Source organism: Typopeltis vanoorti, chromosome 19, assembly GCF_054136105.1.
Source record: "Typopeltis vanoorti isolate ZY-2024b chromosome 19, IOZ_Tvanoo_1.0, whole genome shotgun sequence".
NCBI classification, from domain to species: domain Eukaryota; kingdom Metazoa; phylum Arthropoda; class Arachnida; order Uropygi; family Thelyphonidae; genus Typopeltis; species Typopeltis vanoorti.
In genome coordinates, this window is record NC_143567.1 from 9067623 (window position 1) to 9089071 (window position 21449).

General features: G+C 35.8%; 1 protein-coding gene across 1 annotated transcript in view; it reads right to left on the reverse strand.

The window, feature by feature from the left end:
• LOC150095842 (protein strawberry notch homolog 1-like) overlaps positions 1–21449 on the reverse strand; it is a 447536-nt gene that overhangs the window by 260258 nt on the left and 165829 nt on the right. Inside the window, exon 11 of the mRNA XM_090408811.1 lies at positions 11619–11801. Within this exon, the coding sequence (XP_090264937.1) occupies positions 11619–11801 (183 nt within the window). The remainder of the gene's footprint in view (positions 1–11618; positions 11802–21449) is intronic.

The window sequence follows — 21449 nt, forward strand, 5'->3', positions numbered from 1 at the left end:
TTATCTTGATCATTATCATTAACTTCTTCACTTTCAAGAGTCTCAGAAAAAATCTCCACTATTTCGACTTTGCTAAGAGGTTTATCAATTAACAATTCTTCGATATCTGCCGACGTAAGATCATCGAAACCTTCTCTGCCAATTTCACATGCCAAACTTATTATATTGGGGAATTCTGCAGTATGGTTGAAGGAAACAGGAGCATTCTCTTTAACACATGCGGGCCAAATAGCTTTCCAGCATGTATTCATAGTTTCTGGTCTCAATTCAGATAAAGATAATTGAACCTGATCAATGCAATCCATAATTGAAAATTTTTTCCACACATCCATAACTGACAGTGTTTCATCATCATTTAGCTTGTTCAAAACGTACTGAAATGTTTGTCTGAAATAACGTTTTAAAAGTCACAATTATACCCTAATCTAGGTTGTAGCAATGATGTGGTATTTGGTGGCAGAAAAAAAAAAATTACACATTTGGGTGTTCTATGGCTAGATGACCGGGGTGCATTATCAAGAATCAGAAGCACTTTAAATTCGAGATCCTTGTCATTCAAATAGCTTCTAACTTCTGGCATAAAATGTTTGTGGAACCACTCAGTGAAAATATCAATGGCCACCCAACGAACTGGCAATCTTTGAAAATCTACGCCGTTCACTGGCCGTGGTCTTAATGATTGATTTATGAGCAGTGGTTTTAACATCCAATCTCCTAAAGCGTTCGAACAAAATAGGAGTGTTATGCAATCCTTTGCTACTTTGAAACCACCAACAGTTTTTTGCATTTTTGATGCGTAAGTTCTGTTTGGCATTCTTTTCCAGAAAAGGCTGGTTTCATCCATATTCCAAACTTGTTCACGAGCGTAACCTCCATCTTCAATTATTTTAGCAAGTTTTTGTGGAAATGCTTTAGCAGCTGTTTCATCAGCAGAAGCCGTTTCACCTTTAATTTTTATATTATGAAGAGCATGTCTTTTAATAAACTTAGCCAGCCAACCATTTGCTTGCATGAAATTCATATTTTTTCCTCGATTGAGATGAAGTATCTGGCTGGAGTTTTTAATCTGTTCATAAAATCACAATGCTGATTGTTTGATGGAATTTCCGTCAACTGGCATTGTTTTTTGTACATTATCTTCTATCCACACCACTCAAGCTATTTCGGCATTTTCTAGAACAACATCTCTTGTGTATGATGATAACTTCGCATTCGATTTTGTACCAGAACATATCACTTTTCTAATAGCCTCTTCATTTTTCTTTATACTTCTGAAAGTTGATTGACGGATTGCAAAATGCTTACCTAGAGCCGCTGCAGCTTCCCCAGTTTGAAGACGATCTAAAATTTGAATTTTTATATCCAAGGAAACGGCTTTCCGGGGTGCTTAAGGGTCAAAGCTGTATAACTGAGAGGAGACCTCCACATAGCCTTTAAAGGAATGCGGAGAACCGACCAGGGCTTCTGACCTAATGTCCAATCCTCACCTTCTCGTAGTGCACCCTGTTGAGTATCTACTTGGATACTGAAAGAACGAGGATGGGCTGGCAATTTGGGATTTAGCCGACCAAATTGTATTCTTATTGGTTAAACCAAAATAAAAAATGATGGTACAACATGACAAAATTTCATGCCAGCTGGGGCACCGCCCGGTTAAACAAGGCTCCCGTTGTTTTCGTCAGGGAACCAGGGCGAGCAACGAAAAGTCAGCTACTGGAACAAATCTGAAAACAAACCCCAGCTTAACATCACCAGAGTTAAAGATCGGTACTATCAACGTAAGAAGCCTGAATGGCAAAGATATGGAGCTAGCTGAGGAATTAGATAAGTACCAGATCGACATAACAGGGGTGACTGAAACAAAAAAGACAAAAACTGGTGAGATCTTGATGAACAATAAATACAAAATGTTATATTCAGGCAATGACAATCAAGGAAAAGAAGGAGTAGCCATAGTATTCAACACAAAATACGAGGCAAATCTTCTTGAATGGCAGTCAGTCTCAAGTAGAGTAATGTGGGCAAATATGAGAATGGGGAACTGGATAATGAGACTTATTTGTGCCTATGGTCCCACAGAAGGTTCTACTAAGGTAGAAGTGGAGGAATTTTTTGACGCTCTAGAAAAAGCAACTGACACAATGAAAAAGGAAAAGTTGGTCCTTGCTGGGGATCTAAAGAGCAGAGTAGGAAATGATTGTGAGACATATAAAAATAATTTGGGAAAATTTGGAGAAAAGAGCAAAGCTAATAATAATGGCAAATATCTGTAGGATTTCTGCTCAGGACATGGACTGGTTATTACTAACACCATGTTCCAACATAAAAATGTGCACAAATTCACATGGAGAGAAGAGGCTAGGAATAAGAAAAGTCTCATTGACTATGTTATTGTTGATAGTGATGTTTTCTCCCTAGTGCAGGACACCAGAGTGTACAGAGGATTTGAAATTGGAAGTGATCACTATTTAGTCTTGAGCAGGATAAAATTGAATTTCATATCGAAAAGAATAACATGTAAGAAAGTTTTAAAGCAAATAAAAGTTGAGCAGCTCTCAGATGCTAACTGTAGACTAAAATACAGAAAGATTATTGAAAAGAAAATGAAAGAGTTTGAGAACAGGAATCAAACCTTGGAGATTCAGTGGCAAACTCTGAAGAAAACATTGATTGATTCTGTCAGAGAGGCATGTGGTGAGGTTGTCTGCAAGGATAAAAAAATCAGAACTCCCTTGTGGACACAGGAAGTTAAAGTGGCAGTGAAGGAAAAGAAGAAAGCATATCAAAAGTTCCTGGCAAATAAGTCAGCTTTGACTCTTAGAGAATACAGAGACAAATGTAAGAAAGCTAAACAGTGTGTAAAACTAGCTAAACAAAAGTCATGGGAGGACTTTGGCAAGAATATAGAAAATAAATATCAAGAAGGTGGCAAAATATTCTGGAGGTTGTTGAAGAAGCTTAGGAATGGAGGAAAGAGTGCTGTAAAAGGAGTTAGAGATGATAAAGGTGTCATGAAAACAGGAGAAAAAGATATCCTTGAAGTATGTAGTAATTACTTTGAAAAACTGCTAAATGAAACAAGCAGTGATGACAGCACAGTGATAAAAAACACTGACCAGGCATGGAATCAGGGATACATATCCCCATACTTGAAGTAGAAAAAGCCATCAAAGGTTTGAAATGTGGAAAGGCAGCAGGAGTAGATGATATTCGACCAGAAATGCTGAAGTATGGTGGTATAAAATTCTTACAGTGGCTGCACTGCATAGTTCAGAAAGCCTGGCCAGAGGGACGAATTCCCGATGATTGGAGTAGAGTTCTCATGGTACCCATATATAAAAAGGGAAATAAAACTGAATGTGAGAATTACAGAGGTATTTCCCTACTGAGTGTTCCTGGCAAGATCTATGCAAGTATACTTGAGAAACGGTTGAGAAGAATTGTGGAAGAAAAGCTTGGTGAAGAACAAGCTGGATTCAGGCCAAATAGAGGCTGTCAGGATCAGATCTTCACTTTACGGCAAATAGTCGAGAAAGCATGGGAATATAACAAAGATCTGTATTTAAGTTTTGTCGATTTGGAAAAGGCATATGACAAGGTGCCAAGAGAGAAGCTATTCAATACGCTACAGTTATATGGTGTCAATGGGGCATTATATCAAGCAATACTTAGTCTTTATTTGAGTTGTAAGTCAGCAGTTAGAATTGAAGGAAGTACAGGAAGATGGTTTAATGTTAAATCTGGTGTGAGACAAGGATGTACATTATCCCCTCTGTTATTCATTATCTATATGGATCACATTATGAAGGAAAGTAGTATTAAACCTGATGTCAAAATTGAAGATGTTAATGTCAGCTCTTTGCTTTATGCGGATGATGTTATACTTCTAAATAAATTCGCTACAAGTCTGCAAGATTCTCTGACTAAATTGAATAGCTGTTGTAATAGATATGGTATGACGGTCAGCAATAAAAAGACAAAGACAATGAAAATAGGCAGAATCATTGAAAATGTCAACTGTGTTGTAAATGGAGAATCTGTGGAACAAGTAAAACATTTCAGCTACTTAGGCACAATTTTTACTGAAGATGGTAAATTAAATATAGAAATAGACAACAGAATCAGCAGAGCTGGTATGGTGGGAAGTCAATTGAATAAATTCATATGGAATAAGAGAGAAATTAGTCAGAACACTAAATTAGCTGTATACAAGACAGTGTTCAAACCAGTTTTAACTTATGGATCTGAGAGCTGGATCAGAAGTAAAACACTTGACCAAAGACTAGAGACCGCAGATATGAGAGTCCTGAGAAAGATTAGAGGCGTGAACAGATGGCATCAATGGCAATATCATATTAAAAATGAGGATATTAGGAAAGAACTTAACATTGTCAGCATCCAGGAATGCATTAGCAGAGCTAATCTCAAGTGGTATGGTCACTTAAATAGAATGGGAGAGGAAAGATTAGCAAAACAAATGTTCTCTGCCAGGTTGGCAGGAAAACGACCCAGAGGAAGACCAAGATATAGGTGGATTGATATGGTACAAAGTGCCTTAGACGATAGAAATATAAGATCTGATAATGTTGGAGTCTTGACAAGTAACAGACTGATTTGGAGGAAAATTGTAGATAGGAAGTTAGTAATGATGTAATTTTTTCATGTAGTACTGTCATATCCTGTACACCCCTTGAGGGTACATGGCAGGAATTTGATGATGATGATGGAAACGGCTTTCCTTTTTTTTTTTTTTTTGGTTATCGGCAACATCATGTGAGGACTGGATTAAAATCTTCGGTTAATGAAATGAAAGTTTGAAAATTACACATAGCTTAATATTTATTTCTTGGCAAAATTATTAATTTTATAACGCGATTTTTGCAAAAAAATGCGGTAGCTGTGTTGTCTACTCAAACACCAAATTCAAACTGCTAAGAACTGCTTTTTTTTTTAATGTGCAGTCAGTTATGTAATTTGGGGAATTCCCAATAAATGAAATTCGTAAGAATTTAGAATTTTCTTAACTGAAACGAGAATGCAATTCTACAAAATTCTCAGAATTTTCTTAATTGAAACGAGAATGCAATTTTACAAAATTCTCAGAATTTTGTAAAATTGCATTATGGATTTCTTCCTAACTTAGACTTTAGGTTGGTCACATAAAAGTGAATAAAAAACACGTTAAAAAAAAAATTATTTTTGATATCCCAATTCGCATAAAAAGAGGTTTAGGTGTTCCTTCAAAAATTATTGGCTGTAAAATTTTGTGTGCAAGCATGCGTGTACAGTGCGGAGGGAAGATTGATGATCACCATTTAATTTTGTGCTGAATGAATTTAAATATCATACTGAAATGAAGTGTAAGAAAGTTTTAAAAAGAATCAGTGGAATGGCTTTCAGAGGTGAAATGTAGACTCAAATATGCAAATATTATTGGAGGAAAAAAACATGAAGAGTTCAAAGAAATAATCAAACCTGAATCAAAATGAATCAGTCAATTCATTTTGAAAATCTTTCTTTTACAAAAGAAAGATTTCCAAAATTTCTTTTGGTAAGAAAAAGAAGTTTTTTCTTATCAAAAGTGCCTTACCAGTAAGTCAGCATGCAATAGGAGAGAATACAGAGAAAAATGTAACAGAGCTAAGCAATGTGTAAAAGTTGCTAAATAAGTAATAGAACTGGCAAGAATATAGAAGACAATTATCAAGAAGGTAGCATAATGTTTTGGAGTCAATCGAAAAAAAGATTAGAAAGGGAAGAAAGAGTACTGTAAAAAGAATCAGAGATGAAGGTGACATGAAAAGTGAAACTAAAGATATTCTGGCTATCTGGAGTAATTACTCTGAAAGACTATTAAAGGAAGCAAATGTAGAAAGGCAGAGTATATGACACAGTTCACTCTTGATATATCAAACACCATTATCAGACTACTGAAAAGTCCTGGCCAAAGTCCTACAACTAAAATAAAATAATATAAATAATAATAATTACTACAGCACATTATCCATTATAACAAACTGCTTTTGTAGTTCCTTTGCATTTGTTGTAGTGAGAGTCAACTGTTTTCCACCGGAAATACTCAAATATGGAAGAATAAAACTTTTACAGTGGTTACACTGCAAAAGTAATGAAATTTAAATACCTAGGCATAATTGTGACTGGAAACCAAATACAAGCGACTGGAAACCAAATACAAAAAGACCAGTTGGTAGAAAAAGAAAGTGATGGGACTGTGTGCATCCAAGTATTGGAGATGTAACCAGCTAAAGCTTAAAGCAAGAAGAGGAACACTGCATAATTCAGAAAGCCAGGTCAGAAGATCAAATTCCAGATAATTGGACAGAGTTCATACAGTATCAATCTATAAAAAAGGGAAATAAAACAGAATGTGAAAATTATAGAATTTTTGCACTAAATGTTCCAGGTATGATTTATGCAATCTTACTTGAGAAGAGGCTGAAAAAAATTGTGAAAGAGAAACCTAGAGAACACACTGGATTGAGGTCACATACATGTAGTTAGAATCAAGTTTTCTTTCTTTATAACAAATAGTTGAGAAATAATGGGAATATAACTAGAATCTATATGCAAGTCTTGTATACAGGGAAAAAAAGCATACAAGATGACCAAAGAAAAAGCTGTTCAGAATGCTACAATTATCTGGAATAAATGGAACATGTAAAATGATGTACTCTGAACCAAATTCAGAGCATACTTCTGGGATTTCTTTACCGAGTGAATAACAGCTGTACCAAATTTGGCATGAACATTAGTAATAAAAACACCAGAACTAAGAAATTAGGACATGAAAAACTTCAGCTGCATTCTCAATGGAATATATATATATATATATATATATTTAAACATCTGATCCACACACGAAAGATCACAAGACCTATAGCACATTAGTGCCATGTGTGGGCAAAGGGAATAGAAGAAAGGAGGAATCTGTTCACATTTTGCTTGAACAGCTAAGGATTGTAATCTCTGGGGAAGGCAGAGTGGGAGAGACTGTTCCAAAGGACAAAAGTAGATGAAATGAAAGAGGAGACAGTGAAGTTGGTTTGGTGAGTTTCAAGATGACTGTAAAAGGGTGTTGGTTAGTAGTGGCTCTTGTTTTAATGATTCTGGAGGAATAATAGTCGCCAATTCTGCAGAGCACTGCCCATGAAAGTACCTGTAGAAGAGACACAAGGCAGAAACTGAATGTCTGTGAGAAAGGGAATGAAGTGGGTATGTGAGGGGTAGGGGGGGGGGGATCGTTAATTAGGTGGAATGTCCTCTTCCAGATAAAATTTAGCAATTTTAGAGAGGATTTTGGTGCACCGTTCCAAATATGAGAGCTGGGTGGGCAGAGTAGGTTTTTTTATAGAGTTGGCAGATGTAAAGTACTGTCTTGTAAAAAAGTACATCAGGTTCTTTGGCAGGTGTAGAAGCTATAACTGAAATGTGGTTGTGCCAGGAAAGATTGGAGGTGCAGGTCAGTCCAAGAAGAGAATCTGATTGTGTTTGAATATCTCAATATCAGTGAAGGTAAGAGAGAGGAGTGCAAGCTCTTTCTTGCAAGAGATCAGACAGGACAGAGTTTTGGTGGCATTAAAGTTTACAAGGTTATCATTCCCCCACTGGGATATAGCTAGGGGATCTGAATTCAGGTTGCTGGTTATGGCAGATTTTGAGGATTTTAATATTTGAGCACTACAAAGTTTGTTGTGTTCAAATATTGGATTGGAATCTATGGATAGGATTGGAAGTCATTTATATACAAGAGGAAGAGAGTGGGTGAGAAAAAAGAACCCTGGGGTACTCCTGCATTTGGTGGGGAAATCTGAGGAGAGAGAGAGAGAAAAAAAACCATGCACCATGACATGTAATGAGCAAACAGTGAGAAAGCTGGCAATCCAGTTGCAGAGTGTGGAAGGCAGACCAGAGAATGGCAGTTTGCTAAGTAGGTCCATGTGCCAAACTTGGTTAAATATCTTTGAAATGTCAAAGACAACCACATGAGTTTTTCCAAATTTTTCCATGGCTTGAGTCCAGAGGTGGGTGGTGAAAGCAAGAAGATCAACTGTAGATCACAACTGGTAGAATCCATACTGCTGGTCACTGATTAGTTGGTATGTCTCTACATGGTTTAAGAGTTGGTTGTGGATGACCTTCTCCATTTTAGAGAGAAGAGAAGTGAGAGCAATTGGACAATAGTTTGTTTTTAATTTTAACACCTTTCTTTGGGATGGGCTGGATGTGAACCTCTTTCCATATTGTAGGAGATGCTAGTTGAATAGGATAGATATCAAAGAGGCATAGGATAGGTGTTAGTTCTGGGACACAATTTTTTTTTTTTTTTTAACACAATAGGTGAGATATCATGAGAACCAGATGCCTTATTTCTTTTTGTTGGAAGACTATAGAAGGCATGAAAGGAGCCATTCTTTGTGGAGTGGAGGGAAGAACCTTGCTCAGGTCATCAATACAGGAATTGGAGTGATGCCAGGTTGGCCTTGTCTTTAGGTGAGGTAACTACAGTACTATCCAGTTGTGAGAGTGGTGGAAACCTGAGTCGGCAGAAGTTGCACCCAATAGCCTTGGTAAGGGACCAGAAGGAGCAACTGCCATTTGGGCAGGAGGAGGAGAGTTTGCAGCATTTGGCCCATTCAAAGTCTAATTTGGACTTCATGATGATTCTTTTACAACTGTTATGAACTGCAGTATACGCAAAATGAGCAGCTGGAGTTTTGGTCTTGAGCCATTCGTGGTAAGCAGAAGTTTTTTCTTTTACAGCACTGGCACACTTTTTTTGAGAACCAAGGCTTGGATGGTGGCTGAGAATTTGGGGTGGAAAGGGATGAAAGCCTTCATTCCTGTGAGGATGATTTCTTATCTGGTCTGAGCAGGAGTTTGGATCAAAAGAATTGAAGCAGTAGTTGGATCATGGGAAGGAGGAAGAGATGTCACAGAGGTTCTCCCATTTGGCACCCTTGTAGTGCCAAAGGACAAGACTGGTGGGTGAAGGTTGTTCTGTGGCTATCTCCATAATAAGTAAAATATATAGGCAATTTAAGTGTAATTTTCAGTGTCGGTGGCAAATTAAATACAGAAATAGATAACAGAATAAGCAAAGGCTGATTGGTAGAAGCCAGATGAATAAACATATATAGAATAAGAGAAATTAATGCCAAAACACCTAGCAGTACACAAAGCAGTGTTCAAACCAATTTTAACTCATGGGTATGACAGTTGGTTATAAATGAAGCAGATGATCAAAGATCAGAGACCACAGATATGATAGAAAAATGAGATGAGTGATCAAGATAGCATCAATGGCAGAATCATATTAGGAAAGAACTTGACATAGTATTCAAGAATATGTGAGCAGAACTAATTTAAGGTAGTATGGTCACTTAAACTTAGGGAAATTTAGCAAAATGGGTATTTGATGGGATGAAAGATGGGATGAAAAAGATCCAGAGGAAGACCAAGATGTAGATGGACTGATTTAGTGCCCCAGATGCCTGGAATATGTCTGAGAATTTTATGAGGTGCTATTAAAAAGAAAGTGGACTGTACTGGACACTAAGTGACAGTCTCATGCTAACAGGTGTCAGTGGCATAGACATCATTGAGTCAGCCTGTCATGTGGTGTTGAGCTGTGTGCACTGGAACTCGTGTAATGCACATTATTGTTATCACCTGATAACAAACAGGTGATAACATTATTGTTATCACCTGTTTGTGTCGTTCCGTGATTTCATCATGAATGCAAAATGCACTGGAACTCATGTAATGCACATAACTGTTATCACCTGTTTGGGTCATTCTGTGATTTTGTCATGAATGCGAAATTGGAAGAAAGGGCAAACGTAAATTTTGTGTAAAACTGGGAAACTCTGCCACAGAAACCTTTGAATTACTTCTTAAGGCATGTGAAAATGAAGCCATGAGCCAAACTCAGTATTTTGAGTGGCACTTGCATTTTAAGAAAGACAGAACCACCTTAGAGGATGACAAGAAGCCAGGATGACCGTCCACCAGCACAACCCATGAAAATATCGAAAAATTTGACAGATCATACATGCAGATTGAAGCATCACCATCCAGAAAGTTGCTGACAGAACTGGGATTTCATATGGAGCAGCTCAAACAATCATCAAGAGAGATGTGAACATGCATGGCATTGCTGCAAAGTTCATTCTCTATCTCTCGATTTCTAACCAGAATTAGTACCATGTGAATGTCTGTCAAGATCTTCATCAAAAGGCCATTGATGACCCAATCTTGATCTCAAGGGTTATCACAGGGGACAAGACTTGGGTTTATGGCTATGACTGGGAGAAGGCAAGACAAGTCAAGAGTGTGACAAAGGGCATGTTGATCGTCTTTTTCAACATTAAGGGGATCGTGCACTGAGAATTGCCGGTCAGACAATTAATGCAGAATTCTACTCCAGCATGTTAAGGGAGCTGAGAGAAGACATTCATCACTAAATACAGAAACTGTGGCAAAGCTACAATTGCCCCCCCCCCCCCCTTCCCATAACAACATTCCCTCCCACAACACCTTAAAAATGTGAGTGTTTGGTGAACAACAGCATAGCGGTCATTCCACATCCTCCTTACGTGCCAGATTTAGCTCCTTGTGACTTCTTTCTGTTTCCAAAAATAAAATTGAAGCTGAAGGGGCAGTGGCTCGACACCATTAAGGAAATCCAAGATGAATCACAAGTGGTGCTTGGGCTTCAATAAAAAGACTTCCAGGAAGCATCTGGAGCATGGTGAAAGATGTGGATCACTGCATGAACTAGAAAGGGGACTACTTTGGAGGAGGTTGAGTCCAAATTTAAATTGGGTAAGTTTTAAAGATTTTATTAGTCCAGTCCGGTTTCTTTTTGATAGCATCTTGAATAGCACTAACATATGATTCTTTGGAGGAAATGGTTGGCAGGACATTAGTAATAGTGCAAATTTAACAGTGTAATACTCTTACAGTATTCTGTACACTCCCTGTGAGTACACATCAGAAAGCTGATAATGATGATCAGTATGTATATTGAATAAATTAAAAATCTGTTGTGATTACTGTGTATATAGTAAACAGTTTCATCTTTCATTCTCACAGTTGAATCATATCAGTTTAACCTGAGATCAACAATATCAAGTAACAGTCTTGAAATTTTTAAAATGATGTTGAAAATGGGGAAGAGCCAAAAATAAGTTTTACAATAATGTTTCTCAGTTTTGTCCTCAGCTTACTTAGTCACAATAATTTAAGAGGTACAACAGGATGGCTCTAATACTTACTTCTGTTAAAACTAATAATATTCACATTCATTATTTAGCTCAATCTGAAGAATGAATAGAATTAAAGAATGCACAATTGATAAAAACACAGAATTGTGGATAATACACCTAACAACAGGCACAGAGTTTATTGAAAATATATCCCAAAAGTCTAAACTGTTTTCATCTCTGGGATATAATTACAATTGGCTTACAGTAAATGAAAAATTCATTGGCTGTAAACTGAAATAACATAGACATAGTAATAACAGAAACAGACTTTTGCATGCTTATTTCATCATTATCCATCTCTCTCTCATTCAGAAGCAGAAGAATACTTACTTTTCCATCCTTTACTGCTGTTCTGGCCAAGTCCACTGCATGTTTCACTTTGGAAGCTATACAAAGATATTTGAAAAATCGTTGGTGGGAAGCCCAAAACTGGCTCCACATTGTCTTTTTTGAACGTGGATCTCCTTCCATTAATTCAGCAGCTTCTTGAAATTTTTTTCGTGCTTCTACCCACTATGAATAATTGAAATATGAAATGAAAATGAGAATTACTGATTATATACCTCGATGTCTTCAGTCAAGTGAAATATAAAAAAATAGATCTTGTGATAAGAGAAACATCTGTATGACTAAACAAGGCAACATAAAAATGTTGAATTTTAAATTTTAGATTTACTGAGCTTGGTACTGCTATTTTCAAATTTTCTGTTTTCAATTTTTATATTAGTTTTTACAAAAGAAAGTAATATATCTTATGATGACACACACAGAGTTATTTGTTATATAAAAATATAAGATAGTAATATAAAAGCTGTTCAGAACACAGTTATATGGGATAAATAAAACATTATTAACGATCAAAGCTGTATAACTGAGAGAAGACCTCCACATAGCCTTTAAAGGAATGTGAAGAACCAACCAGGGCACCTAATGTCCAATCCTCACCTTCTCGTTGGATATCTACCTGGATACTGAACGAACAAGGATGGGCTGGCAATTTGGGATTTAGCCGAACAAATTGTATTCTTATTGGCTTAAACCGATATACAAAATGATGGTACAACATGGCAAAATTTCATGCTGGCTGGGGCTTCGCCCGGTTAAACAAGACCCTCATTGTTTTTGCCAGGAAACCAGGGCAAACAGCGAAAAGTCAGCTACTGGAACAAATCTGAAAGCAAACCCCAACTGTACATCACCAGAGTTAAAGATCGGTACTATCAACATAAGAAGCCTGAATGGCAGAGAAATGGAGCTAGCTGAGGAATAAGATAAGTACCAGATCGCAATAATAGGGGTGACTGAAACAAAAAAGACAAAAATTGGGGAGATTATTCTGAGCATTAAATACAAAATGTCATATTCAGGTAATGACAATCAAGGAAAAGAAGAGATAGCCATAGTATTCAACACAAAATACGAGGCTAATCTTCTTGAATGGCAGGCAGTCTCAAGTAGAGTGATGTAGGCAAATATGAGAATGGGGAACTGGACAATGAGACTTATTTGTGCCTATGGTCCCACAGAAGGTTCTGCTAAGGTACAAGTGAAGGAATTTGTTGAGGCTCTAGAGAAAGCAACTGACACATTAAAAAAGGAAAAGTTCGTCCTTGTTGGGGATCGAAATAGCAGAGTAGGAAGTGATTGTCAGACATACAAAAATGTTTTGGGAAAATTTGCAGAAAAGATCAAAGCTAATAATAAGCTAAAAATATAATGGCCAATACATGTTGGATTTCTGCTCAGAACATGGACTGGTGATTACTAATACCATGTTCCAACATAAAAATTTGCACAAATTCACATGGAGAGAAGAGGCAAGGAATAAGAAAAGTCTCATTGACTATGTTATTGTTGACAGTGTTTTTCTCCCTGGTGCAGGACACCAGAGTGTACAGAGGATTTGAAATTGAAAGCGATCACTATTTAGTCTTGAGCAGAAAAAAATTGAATTTCATATTGAAAAGAATGACATGTAAGAAAATTTTAAAGCGAATAAAAGTTGAGCAGCTCTCAGATGTGAACTGTAGACTAAAATACACAAACATTATTTAAAAAAAAAAAATGAAAGAGTTTGAGAACAGGAACCAAACCTTGGAGATTCAGTGGCAAACTTTGAAGAAAATTAAGCCAGAAAGGCATGTGGTGAGGTTGTCTGCAAGGATAGAAAAATCAGAACTCCATGGTGGAAACAGGAAGTTAAAGAGGCAGTGAAGGAAAAGAAGAAAGCATATCAAAACTTCCTGGCAAATAAGTCGGCTTGTGCACTTAGAGAATGCAGAAACAAATGTAAGAAATCTAAACACTGCATAAAACTCATCATCATCATGAAATTCCTGCCATGTACCCTCAAGGGGTGTACAGAATATGATAGTACAACATGAAAAAAATTACATCATTACTAACTTCCTATCTACAATTTTCCTCCAAATCAGTCTGTTACTTGTCAAGACTCCAACATTATAAGATCTTATATTGCTGTCATCTAAGGTACTTTGTACCGTATCAATCCACCTATATCTTGTTCTTCCTCTGGGTCGTTTTGCTGCCAACCTAGCAGAGAACACGTGTTTGCTAATCTTTCTTCGCCCATTCTGTTTAAGTGACCATACAACCTGAGATTAGCTCTAACACATTCCTGGATGCTGACAATGTCAAGTTCTTTCCTAATATCCTCGTTTTTAATATGATATTGCCATTGATGCCATATGTTCACCCCTATAATTTTTCTCAGGACTCTCATATCTGCAGTTTCTAGTCTTTGATCAAGTGTTTTACTTCTGACCCAGCTCTCAGATCCATAAGTTAAAACTGGTTTGAACACTGTCTTGTATACAGCTAATTTAGTATTCTGACTAATTTCTCTCTTATTCCATATGAATTTATTCAATTGACTTCCCACCATACCAGCTTTGCTGATTCTGTTGTCTATTTCTATATTTAATTTACCATCTTCACTAAAAATCGTGCATAAGTAGCTGAAATGTTTTACTTGTTCCAAAGGTTCTCCATTTACAACACAGTTGACATTTTCAATGATTCTGCCTATTTTCATTGTCTTTGTCTTTTTAATGCTGACCTTCATACCATACTTTTACAACAGTTATTCAATCTAGTCAGAGAATCTTGCAGACTTGTAGCGGATTTATTTAGAAGTATAACATCGTCCACATAAAGCAAAGAGCTGACATTAACATCTCCAATTTTGATATCATGTTTAATACCACTTTCCTTCATAATGTGATCAATATAGGTAATGAATAACAGAGGGGATAATCTACATCCCTGTCTCACACCAGATTTAACATTAAACCATCTTCCTCTACTTCCTTCAATTCTAACTGCTGACTTACAACTGAAATAAAGACTAAGTAATGCTTGATATAATGCTCCATTGACACCATATAACTGCAGCGTATTGAATAGCTTCTCTCTTGGCACCTTGTCATATGCCTTTTCCAAATCGACAAAACTTAAATACAGATCTTTGTTATATTCCATGCTTTCTCGACTAATTGTCGTAAAGTGAAGATCTGATCCTGACAGCCTCTATTTGGCCTTAATCCAGCTTGTTCTTCACCAAGCTTTTCTTCCACAATTCATCTCAACCGTTTCTCAAGTATACTTGCATAGATCTTGCCAGGAACACTAAGTAGGGAAACACCTCTGTAATTCTCACATTCAGTTTTATTTCCCTTTTTATATGTGGGTACTATGAGAGCTCTACTCCAATCATCGGGAATTCGTCACTCTGTGCAGGCTTTCTGAACTATGCAGTGCAGCCACTTTAAGACTCTTATACCACGATACTTCAGCATTTCTGGTCGAATATCATCTACTCCTGCTGCCTTTCCACATTTCAAGCCTTTGATGGCTTTTTCTACTTCAAGTATGGATATGAATTCCTGACTGCATGCCTGGGCAGTGTTTTTTTCCATTGTGCTGTCATCACTGCTTGTTTCATTTAGCAGTTTTTCAAAGTAATTACTCCATACTTCAAGGATATCTTTTTCTTCTGTTTTCATGTCACCTTTATCATCTCTAACTCCTTTTACAGCACTCTTTCCTCCATTCCTAAGCTTCCTCAACAACCTCCAGAATATTTTGCCACCTAGATGATATTTATTTTCTATATTCTTGCCAAAGTCCTCCCATGACTTTTGTTTAGCTAGTTTTACACAGTGTTTAGCATTCTTGCATTTGTCTCTACATTCTCTAAGAGCACAAGCTGACTTATTTGACAGGAACTTTTGATATGCTTTCTTCTATTCCTTCACTGCCTCTTTAACTTCCTGTGTCCACCAAGGAGTTCTGATTTTTTTATCCTTGCAGACAACTTCACCACATGCCTCTCTGGCAGAATCAATCAATGTTTTCTTCAGCGTTTGCAACTGAATCTCCAAGGTTTGATTCCTGTTCTCAAAATCTTTCATTTTTTCTTCAATAATCTTTGTGTATTTTAGTCTACAGTTCACATCTGAGAGCTGCTCAACTTTTATTCGCTTTAAAACATTCTTACATGTTATTTGTTTCAATATGAAATTCAATTTTATCCTGCTCAACACTAAATAGTGATCACTTCCAATTTCAAATCCTCTGTACACTCTGGTGTCCTGCACTAGGGAGAAAACATCACTATCAACAATAACATACTCAATGAGACTTTTCTTATTCCTAGCCTCTTCTCTCCATGTGAATTTGTGCACATTTTTATGTTGGAACATGGTGTTAGTAATAACCAGTCCATGTCCTGAGCAGAAATCCAACAGATATTTGCCATTATTATTAGCTTTGCTCTTTTCTCCAAATTTTCCCAAATTATTTTTGTATGTCTCACAATCATTTCCTACTCTGCTATTTAGATCCCCAACAAGGACCAACTTTTCCTTTTTCATTGTGTCAGTTGCTTTTTCTAAGGCCTCAAAAAATTCCTCCACTTCTACCTTAGTAGAACCTTCTGTGGGAACCATAGGCACAAATAAGTCTCATTGTCCAGTTCCCCATTCTCACATTTGCCCACATCACTCTACTTGAGACTGCCTGCCATTCAAGAACATTAGCCTCGTATTTTGTGTTGAATGCTATGGCTATCACTTCTTTTCCTTCATTGTCATTGCCTGAATATAACATTTTGTATTTATTGCTCAGAAAGATCTCAGCAGTTTTGGACTTTTTTGTTTCAGTCATCCCTATTATGTCGATGTGGTACTTATCTAATTCCTCAACTAGCTGTTGATAGTACCGATCTTTAACTCTGGTGATGTAGAGTTGGGGTTTGCTTTCAGATTTGTTCCAGTAGCTGCTTTTCGCTGTTCGCCCTTTTCCCGGCGAAAACAATGGGGGCCTTGTTTAACCGGGCTACGCTGCAACCGGCATGAAATTTTGTCATGTTGTACCATTATTTTTCATTTTGGTTTAACCAATAAGAATACAATTTGGTCGGCTAAATCCCAAATTGCCAGCACATCCTCATTCGTTCAGTATCCAAGTAGATACCCAATAGGGTGCACCACGAGAAGGTGAAGATTAGACATTAGGTCAGAAGCCCTGGTCGGTTCTCCGCATTCCTTTAAATGCTATGTGGAGGTCTCCTCTCAGTTATACAGCTTTGGCCCTTAAGCATCCCCTGCATAAAACTAGCTAAACAAAAGTCATGGGAGGACTATGACAAGAACATAGAAAATAAATATCAAGAAGGTGGTAAGATATTCTGTAAGATATGTTGAAGAAGTTTAGAAATGGAGGAAAGATTGCTGTAAAAGGAGTTAGAGATGATAAAGGTGACATGAAAACAGGAGGAAAAGTATGAAGACCTTGAAGTATGGAGTAATTACTTTGAAAAATTGCTAAAATGAAACAAGCAGTGATAGCACAGAGGTAAAAAACACTCAACAAGCATATAATCAGGAATATATATCCATACTTGAAGTAGAAAAAGCAATCAAAGGCCTGAAATGTGGAAATGCAGCAGGAGTAGATGATATTCGACCAGAAATGCTCAAGTATGGTGGTATAAAAGTCTGACAGTGGCTGCACTGCATATTCAGAAGGCCTGGACAAAGGGTCGAATTCCTGATGATTGGAGTAGAGCTCTCATAGTACCCATAATAAAAAGGGAAATAAAACTGAATGTGAGAATTACAGAGGTATTTCCATACTGAGTGTTCCGGGCAAGATTTATGCCAGTATACTTGAGAAATGGTTGAGAAGAATTGTGGAAGAAAAGCTTGGTGAAGAAGCAGGATTCAGTCCAAATAGAGGCTGTCAGGATCAGATCTTTACTTTACAACAATTAACTGAGAAAGCTTAGGAATATAACAAAGATATGTATTTAAGTTTCATCGATCTGGAAAAGGCATACGACAAGGTGCCAAGAGAGAAGCTATTCAATACACTACAGTTATGTGGTGTCAATGGAGCATTATATCAAGCATTACTTAGTCTTTATTTCAGTTGCAAGTCAGCAGTTAGAATTGAAGGAAGTACAGGAAGATGGTTTAATGTTAAATCTGGTTTGAGACAAGGATGTACTTATCCCCTCTGTTATTCATTATCTATATGGATCTCATTATGAAGGAAAGTGGTATTAAACATGACATCAGAATTGGAGTTGTTAATGTCAGCTCTTTGCTTTATACAGACGATGTTATACTTCCAAATAACTCCGCTACAAGTTTGGAAGATTCTCTGACTAAATTCAATAACTGTTGTAATAGATATGGTATGAAGGTCAGCAATAAAAAGACAAAGACAATGAAAATAGGTAGAATCGTTGAAAATGTCAACTGTGTTTTGAATGGGGAACCTGTGGAACAAGTAAAACATTTCAGCTACTTAGGTGCGATTTTTAGTGAAGATGGTAAATTAAATATGGAAATAGACAACAGAATGAACAAAGCTGGTATGGTAGGAAGTCAATTCAATAAATTTATATGGAATAAGAGAGAAATTAGTCGGAACACTAAATTAGTTGTATACAAGACAGTGTTTAAACCAGTTTAAACTTATGGATCTGAGAGCTGGGTCAGAAGTAAAACATTTGAACAAAGACAAGAGACTGCAGATATGAGCATCCTGAGAAAGATTAGCGGCTTGAACAGATGGCATCAATGGCAATATCATATTAAAAACGAGGATATTAGGAAAGAACTTGACATTGTTAGCATCCAGGAATGCGTTAGCAGAACTAATCTCAGGTGGAATGGTGACTTGAACAGAATGGGCGAGGAAAGATTAGCAAAACAAGTGTTCTCTGCCAGGTTGGCAGGAAAACGACCCAGAGAAAGACCAAGATATAGGTGGATTGATAGGGTACAATGTGCCTTAGACGATAAAAATATAAGATCTGGTAATGTTGGAGTCTTGACAAGTAACAGACTGATTTGGAGGAATATTGTAGATAGGAAGTTAGTACTACATGAAAAAATTTACATCATTACTGATGTAAATTTTTTCTTGTAGTACTATCATATCCTATACACTCCTTGAGAGTACACGTCAGGAATTTGATGATGATGATAAAACATTATACAGAGCAGTACAAACTAAGTTATTACTCAGCTTAAAATTGAAGGAAGGACAGGTAGATGAAACTCTATCTCCCCCTCTTCATCATTTATATGGATTATATTATGAAAGAAAATGGTATTACACCCCTGACATCAGTTATACTCCTAAATAAATCCAGTGCAAATATCTGATAATCTTTAAATAAACTGATTATGAGATGTAACAAATTTGACATTAAAATTAGCAATAAAAAGACAAAATAAAACTTCAGGAACACACAATTTGTATTCTCAATGGAATACCTACAGAACAGTTAAACTATTTCAGCTATTTAGGTAAAATTTTTGTGAAGATGGCAAAAGCTTATATAGTGGAGAGGCAGTTTTATAAACCTTTATGGAATAAGAGAGAAATTAGCCAAACACTAAACTATCAGTACATGGCAATGTTAAAACTAATTTTAACTCATGTATCTGAGTGTTGGGTTAGAAATGAAATAGCTGATCATAGACTAGAGACCAGACCACATATATGAGAGTTTTAAGAGACATCACAAAAGTGAACATATGACATCAATGGCAAAATAATATTAAGTAGTTCGTTTTTTGACCATGTCAATGATTTTGAGAGAAATGAAGGGAGAGCAACTGGATGGTTATTGACTTTAATCTTTCTTGTTTTCATGCTGTAAAGTAGATGCAGAATTAACTAACATCTATTCTACTTTACATCTACTTTACTCTGTAAAGTAGAATAGGTGTTAATTCTGGAGAACACCAGTTTTAGAATTAAAGACTTTGCAGCAAGAAAGAACAGCTCCACATTTAGCAATTTTTGAAAATTAAATAAAAACTATTCCAAAAAATACTTTTAGGCTGTTATTTGCAAAAAAAAAATTTAAAGAAATAATTACAATTAATCATGAATATTAGTTGCAAAATTTTGCTAAATGAAACAAATAGTATCAACATGGTGTTCAAAAACTCTCAGCATGAATGCAGAGAACAGGATAATATTGAATTTTATAATCAGCTACAAAATATATATAATAAAATAAATAAAAATGATTATGTAATTTTTGCAGGAGACTTAAATGCAAGAATTGGAAACATGAAAATTAATAATAATACAGGAATATATGGAGAACATACTCTAAACAGGAATGGTAAAAAATTGATCGACTTTGTAGTTTATAATAACCTAAAAATAATGACTTCTTTCTATAAACATAAAGACATACATAAATATACTTGGGCAGCAAGAGAATGGAAATCAATATTAGATTATTTTATCTTAAATGAAAAGACAAAGTTTTTGTTAGATGTTAGAGTTCACAAAGGATGTGAAATAAGCAGTGACTTTTAACAAGGATAAAATTTTATTTTATCCTTGTTAAAATAAAATTAAGATTACCACCTAAATGGCTACAAGTAACAAGAACAGAAAGAATTTTTTTTTTAAATGTTTGTTTATAAAACTAGACCATTAAATGACACAAATATACCATGGCTATATGAACAAAGAATTAATCAATATCTAGATAAAATAAAACAAAATGAAGAAAGAGAAATAGAATGGCTTAATATAAAAATGATACTAAATACAGCAGCAAATGAAAGATTAGGAAAGACCAAAAAAATTCAACAAAAGGAAAAAAAACTGAAGATATGGGATGATACAACCAAAGAAATAATCAAAATGAAAAAAGAAGCCTATCATAAATGATTAAGCAGTAAAAGATTAGAAGATGAAATAGAATATAAAAGAATAAGAGCCATAGCTAAAAGAGAAGTCAGAAAAAGACAGAGAATCATGGAACAAAATCGTTTCTAATTTAGAACATGATTTATATAAAATAAGACCCAATGTATATACGATTTTGAAACACCTAAATGCAGATACTAAAGAAAACATAAAATTAAACACCGAATTGAAATTAGAAGAATTCCTAAATTTCTACACAGAATTGTGGACAGATAAATATTTTAAAAAATACAACTGGCAAACATTTAATGAAAATGAAAAGGAACCAACTAAAGAAAAATTAGAAATCAGCCAGAAATAAACAAGAAACGGAAAATCACCTGGAGAATATAAGTTAGGTTCAGAACTATATAAATATGCAGGAACAAGATTCAAAGAAAGACTCCTATTATTTTTAAATAAAATTTATACAGCTGGTAACCCCCCCCCCCCAATAGAATGGAAAAAAGTAATTGTGATTCCTATCTATAAAAAAGGTAATAGAGATGACCCTAAAACTTATAGAGCAGGAGTGTTCAACCCGTCGATCGAGGAGAGATTTTTGGTCAATCTCTTGTTTATTCCTCCTTACTTACAAATTTAATTAAAACTGAAAACATAATATTTTATTTATCATTATTTTGTATTATTTTTAATTTGCTTTAAGTGTATTGCTATTGTTTATTTATTTTTCGTTAAAATTGTCCAAATCAGTAATTTTCTTATAAGTCCGGGTAAATGAATTAATTTGGATCAGTGGAAATCAAACAGTGAGCCAAGTGAATACGATTATAAGCAAAGTGTAAAAACTCGATTTAGCTTAAATATTAAATATTCCAAAGCACATTACATCAATTTTTTACTTAGGTTAAGTCCCATGTGAATATTGTAAAAAAATAAACTTTGTCT